We start from the raw sequence: 6,244 nt of genomic DNA on the forward strand, positions 1-6,244 counted from the left end.
GGTTATCCCCTCCTCAGTTTTATTTTGTTTCTTAATAACCTATATATTGTACCATGCATACATTCTTGGGTGTTTCTAATAACATTTTTGCAACATGTTTATGGTACTTATTATCATCAATGATAATTCTTTTAAATTTCAATTCTCGAAATATATGAGTATAACAATTATCAGTGAAACACTACCTGATCATTAATTAATATAAGCAGGGTATGAAGTAAACACACTAAACACCCTCTTATGCGACAATGTTTACATAAGGTCATAAACTGAGTACGTTTGTAGTAATGGTGAGCACAGACATGCACGTGTTGTCTGAAACCTGATATATGAACCATGCATCCTAATTATTCCACCACCTCTTTAACACAATAATACTACTGATCATCGCTTCCCTAACCATAAAACCCTACGCTTCTACAACATAACTTACTCTCCTCCTTGAACCATGAAAACTCACAATCATCATCACCATCCACCACCAAAGCTCAAAACCCCATTCTTCTCCTGCGCTTTCTTTCGCCACTGCACTCAAACTGTCCTCAGTCCCACCGCCACCTCCGCTACTCTTCCACCACCCTCCACCGTCACTTCCTCACCACCCCCACCTCCTCAACCTGCAGATTCCTCTGAATCTTCTTCTTCTTCCTCCACCACCTCCCAAAGCTTCACTCAATGGAAGTTCCCACTCCCACTCCCAACGACTCCCACCCGACCCGACCCGTTACCCAAACCTATAACCCCACTACCACTTCCACCGCCCATTTCATCCACCGAGCTACAAGAACTCTTCCACGTGGCAGAGCTCCAGTTTAGCACCGGGTCGGATTTGGATCGGGTCAATGCAATCCAAATGCTGGAAAGATCACTTGTACCTAACCCGCATTCGGTCTGCGAAACCGCCTTGTGCCCTACTGCGGTTATGGAACAAGTGGTTTGTAGTTTAAAAGAAAGAGGAGTTGCTAAAACTGTAACAAAAGTTCTACTAGCACTATGTTTAGCTGAAGGTAACAGACACGTGGCGGTTGAGGTCGGTGCAGTGGGGAGGGTGGTGGAGGCATTACCAGACCTAGAAGGAGCGGCGGCAGAAAGGTCTTTAGCTGCGCTTGAGCTACTTTGCACGGTGGAGGAAGGAGCGGCAGGAGTGAGGGCCCACGCATTGGCGGTGCCAATGCTAGTGGAAGCCATGGGAAAAATCTCAGCAAGAGGAAGAGAATATGCAATTGGCGTGTTAGCAGTAATATATGGCAGCAACTCGGAAGATGAGTTAGCGGTGGCGCCTCCAGAGGAGGTGGCGCGTGCAGTTGTACTAGCATTGCAAGAGGATTGTACAACAAGGGGAAAGAAAAAAGGGGCCCAGTTACTGAAGATTCTTCAAGAGAATGGACGGTTGGATTTGAGTGATGATGAGAATGGGAATGCAGGGTAGTTTGCAATTTGCATTGGTCTGAAACAAAGGACATAATGTATATTAGGGCTTTATAATTGTAATGTTTGTAGACCTTACCTTAGTAATAAAAGGAGTTTGTTACTATAATTTATATAGGTGGGCGGTTGGTGATAATTATTGAGAGTGAAGAAACTTGGACAGATTGTGGGGGCTGTCTGTAAATGTTTAAGTGGATTTCATCAATGTCAGATTCTTCACATGTTTGTAGAAATCTATGGTGTGCTCCCTCATTTCCACTTTTATACTTTTATTAAATGTAGTTATTTTTTTTATTTTTTTAAATAAAAATATAATGTTCAAACTTTTGTAAAAAAAGAAAATTTTAAAAATAAATTATAAAAATATATTTTATAGTTATCTTAAAATGAATGTCAAGTATGTAAAAAAAACGGTAAAAAATGGAACGGAGGTAGTAGTTTCTGAGCCTACCAGTTCCTATTTCATTATTGTACTTCAATCTCTAACCCTATTTTTTTGTTACTCTTTTAGATTTAATATTCCCTTCGTCCCTAAATTTTTTTCATATTTGTATTATACAGTTTGTTAATATATAATTTTGATTGTTAATATTTGTAATTTTATATTAATATTATATATAAAAATTTTATTATATTAAAGTACTCAAAAATATGAATTTAACAAAATCACTCAGATTATATTTAATCTTATATAATAGACGTAAATTAATAAGTTTTAGGGGAGGAAGGGAGTAGTATTACTCTTGCAGGAGTATACCCTGTTATCTGACAGTTTCCTAATACAAATATTAGCAGAGTAATTTGCACCTGAACTTTAGATTGGTGCATAGAGTTTAATATCTAGGAGAAAAGCATACTTCTGTCAAATTCTTTTAACAGCATGAGGGCAAATTCTGAATTTGAGTATAATGCATGTTTTTGCTTGAATTTCATTGGCTGCCTTTTTCTAAAATTAAAATGAATAAATCTATTTATTTTTTATTGATACTACTTTAAAACCCGTGCATTGCACAGATTATACAAATTTTTTAATATTATATAATATTTTTAAAAAAAATTGAATTCAATTCTTAATTTTGTTCATCTAAAAGTTTAAATAATATGACATCATAATACTTATATTAGTAGACGTATATGTTAATAACTTTTTAAAATATTTAAACTTATTTAAAGTGATAGTATTGGTAAGGGAGAAATGTTATTATAACGAAATTATTCTTTTATTGAGGGTCTATTACATAGCAGTGCGCACCCAAAGCATAGCGGCTGCGGGTTATCTACGATAAAATATATATATATAATATCTTCATTATGTTCGGACCTCAAAAATATTATTGTTTTAAAATTTAAAATGATATGACTTCATAATAATTATATTAGTAGACGTATATGTTCATAACTTTTTAGAATATTTAAACTTATTTAAAGTCAGAGTATTGGTAAGGGGAAATGTTATTATAACAAAATTATTATTTTATTGAGGGTAAATTTATAATGTCTTCATTATGTTCAGACCTCAAAAATATTATTGTAGCATGGTGATTACTTAATCGATTAACTATAATTCTATAAAATATATTTGAAAAAGGACAATATTATTGATTGAACGACATAGTTTTATTGATAATTTTATGTGTATTTTTAAACAAATAATATTTATGTTTAAATAAAATTTAATTTTTTAGTTCACATCAATAAGATACATATTATACTTAGTCTAATATTAATTTGATTTATCTCACATAAGTGGTTTACATTATTTTATTTTAGCCTTTATAAAGATTTCATCTCAATTCATATTTAGCCGCGAGCAATCCCAATGTCCAATACACCGATCAAATCAAACTAATTATTTTTAGTTTAATTTTAATTTTTTAAAAGTTCGGATCAATAAAATAATTTTGTTTTAGACCGAACAATTAGTATATATGATTTTATTTTTGTTGTTCAAATTGTATTTTTATTTTAGTTTTGTGTTAGTTTGCATTAGTTGTATAATGTATTTTCTTTTATCCTGTATAAATAAAATATATTATTTTGTTTATCCAAATTCTATAGTATAATTTTTTTAGGAGAATGGATAGTATTATTATTTTATCTTAGCCCGATTCACATGATATATCAAGTAAATATTAATAATTTTATTTAGTTAGTTTAAATTTAATTTAGCCCGAAGTAAGAAATTAGAATAATATAGAAATTGATATTAATTAAAATATAAATTATAATAATATAATTTAATAAAAATTATAATAATATAGAGTTCGATATAAAATAGAATTAAAATTGGTAAAGTAATAGTGAAATTTTACTTCAATATCAATTAGAATTGATGGTCCAATATTTAGAATTAGAATAATTAAGTAAGAGTAATTAAGTAATTTCAGTAAGTACCAACCGATCCACTACCAAACTTAATGATATAACTTCATAATAATTATATTAGTAGACGTATATATTCATAACTTTTTAGAATATTTAAACTTATTTAAAGTCATAGTATTGGTATAATACAAGTGAAAGTTCCCTCTAGGGTTTGCTCTAGTTGTACTTATTTAAAGTACCGACCGATCACTACCAAACTTTTAATGTTTTGTCTATTATAATATAGTATATATAAGACACTAGTTTTTAAAATTTATATTTTATAGTTTTTTTGCAGTTAATATTTTGGAGTTATTATATTAAATACAAAATATATATGCATTACTTTATAAAAAAAGTTAAAGATAACATATTTTCCATGTAAATTCATAATTAATAAAAATAATATTATCTAATTTTATTAATAAAAATTAGAGTTAGTCATGCAAGAATTAGTTTCAAGGGCTTATGTCTTTTGCGCTGTGTTTTTAAGTTTTATCTTTAGGCCGGTAAGTGACGTATATATACATTGCAATGATTTTTTAAGTAGCCTTATGTTTTCTTTGGCATGCAGCATCATATTTTTATTTTTGTAATCTTTCTCCTTATTATTAATTTTGATTACTAAAGAAACAAATAAATGCAGCCTATAATAACCTTTCATTTTATAAAGTGATCTGACTGTTTTAAAATAAATTAACAGAAGTATGCATTTTATATGCTATTCGAATTTTAACATGCATTTCTTGGACAGTAAACTTTAAGTACATAAAATTCATAAACCCCAAATTCTAGATACACAAATCACCAACTGTTAAATATTACAATTTATGTATACATATGATTTGGGTACGAAAATTATAAAAAGTGTAATATTATAAAAAAGGTAAGAAAAATGGGTAAATTGGAAGGGTGGTCAATTAATGTATAAAGCTGGTATAGAGAAAGAAATTAGTGGATGTAACTTGGTATAGTTAATTTTTATATTATAAATTTTTTTACTACTTTTGATAAATTTTGAAATGAATAAATTTTTATAAAATATTCAAAAAATTAAAGTGTTTAAAAATGAATAGGACATAGCCAGTATTAGTTATTACCTAAGTCTTATAATTTTTGGCTTGTTTGATTTTGTGCGGCCCAATTAACCAAAATTTGACTACAAATTATAAGTAATTCTCTTATAATATTGAAAATCTAAAAAATACATTATAAAATATGTTAGATATACTTCCAAACAGTATAATTATTATAATTGTTCTTAATAGGAAATAAGAGCATTAAACCATTATTTGTTTAAAATTTGATTTATTTAACGTTAAAAATCAAAAAAGCCAAAAATTATGCTATTGATCAAGTATATGAATAATATAGGAAATGAGAGCATTAAATTATATATTAGAAAGCATCTCTTTCGGAGTGCTAGCCCAAAATTGTCTATGCATATTGGCAATTTATTAATAGTATTATTATATATAATAATACTCAAAATTATTAATTTATCTATATAACTGTTGTTATAATAAATATTAATAACACTGATATATATCACTTTTATTTCTATATTGACGCATTTTCAACAGAGGTGCTAATATGCGCAATTGAAAGGATAGCGGATGCGGTTTCCTGTGATAAAATTGCTAAACATGCAAAATTATCCCAATTACTAATACTTCATTTTCTCTTGCTTTGTTTGTACTTTAATAATTGCAATCAAAGTTGCTAAAATATTAATTCATTATGTTTTATAAAAACTAAATAGGTAATTATGTGTTTGGTAAAAATATTTGTATCTTTCTCATTTTGAGAGGATTTTAGAGCATGTCTAAGAACAATATAGTTAAAAATGTTAGTTAAAATATGGTGAAGTAAAATTTTGTTGAACCCGTAACCAATTACGCTCCATTCCTATTAGCTATATTCAAAATTTTATTTTTTTATTATTTTCAAAAAAATATATTTAAGAAAATAAAATAATAATAATTAATAAAAAGAAATTTAATAATAATAATATTATAATATTTTATATATTTATATATATTTTAAACTAAATATTATAAAATAAAAATAAAAATAAAAATAAATAATTTTTATGGTTAACTGAAAGTATAATAACATATTTAAAAATAAATGGAAAAATGAAATTACCAAACATTACATACATATAAAATAAAATTAATAACTAAAAATATATCTTATATTAAATTTTTTATAAATTTAAAAAATAATATTTTTACACTTACCATTATCTTAAAATTTTTAAGTTAAATATTGAAAAAAATAATGTAATGTAGTATTCTCATGTTATAAATAAATATTATAATTAAGAGTAGGCTAAAATTATGATTACAGATAACATGGAGAATTATAGAATATGATAACTAATTCAACAAATGTGACGTGCGTGTCTTTTGTTATCTAAAATTATATACTTAGAGTTGGAGAATGATAC

General features: G+C 27.6%; 1 protein-coding gene across 1 annotated transcript; it reads left to right on the top strand.

Moving 5' to 3' along the window:
• The first annotated feature begins 225 nt into the window (after positions 1 to 225).
• On the top strand, positions 226 to 1,690 carry LOC141664151 (U-box domain-containing protein 26). Its single transcript, XM_074470045.1, has one exon. The coding sequence runs from the start codon at positions 449 to 451 to the stop codon at positions 1,427 to 1,429; it is 981 nt and encodes a 326-aa protein (XP_074326146.1). The 5' UTR covers positions 226 to 448; the 3' UTR covers positions 1,430 to 1,690.
• The last annotated feature ends 4,554 nt before the right edge of the window (positions 1,691 to 6,244 follow it).

The sequence above is a fragment of the Apium graveolens genome, chromosome 6 (genome assembly GCF_009905375.1).
Source record: "Apium graveolens cultivar Ventura chromosome 6, ASM990537v1, whole genome shotgun sequence".
In the NCBI taxonomy this organism is placed as follows: Eukaryota; Viridiplantae; Streptophyta; class Magnoliopsida; order Apiales; family Apiaceae; genus Apium; species Apium graveolens.

What these genes read in the sequence shown, in the direction of transcription:
- LOC141664151 (XM_074470045.1), top strand. Translation starts at nt 449, where the DNA reads ATGAAAACTCACAATCATCATCACCATCCACCACCAAAGCTCAAAACC.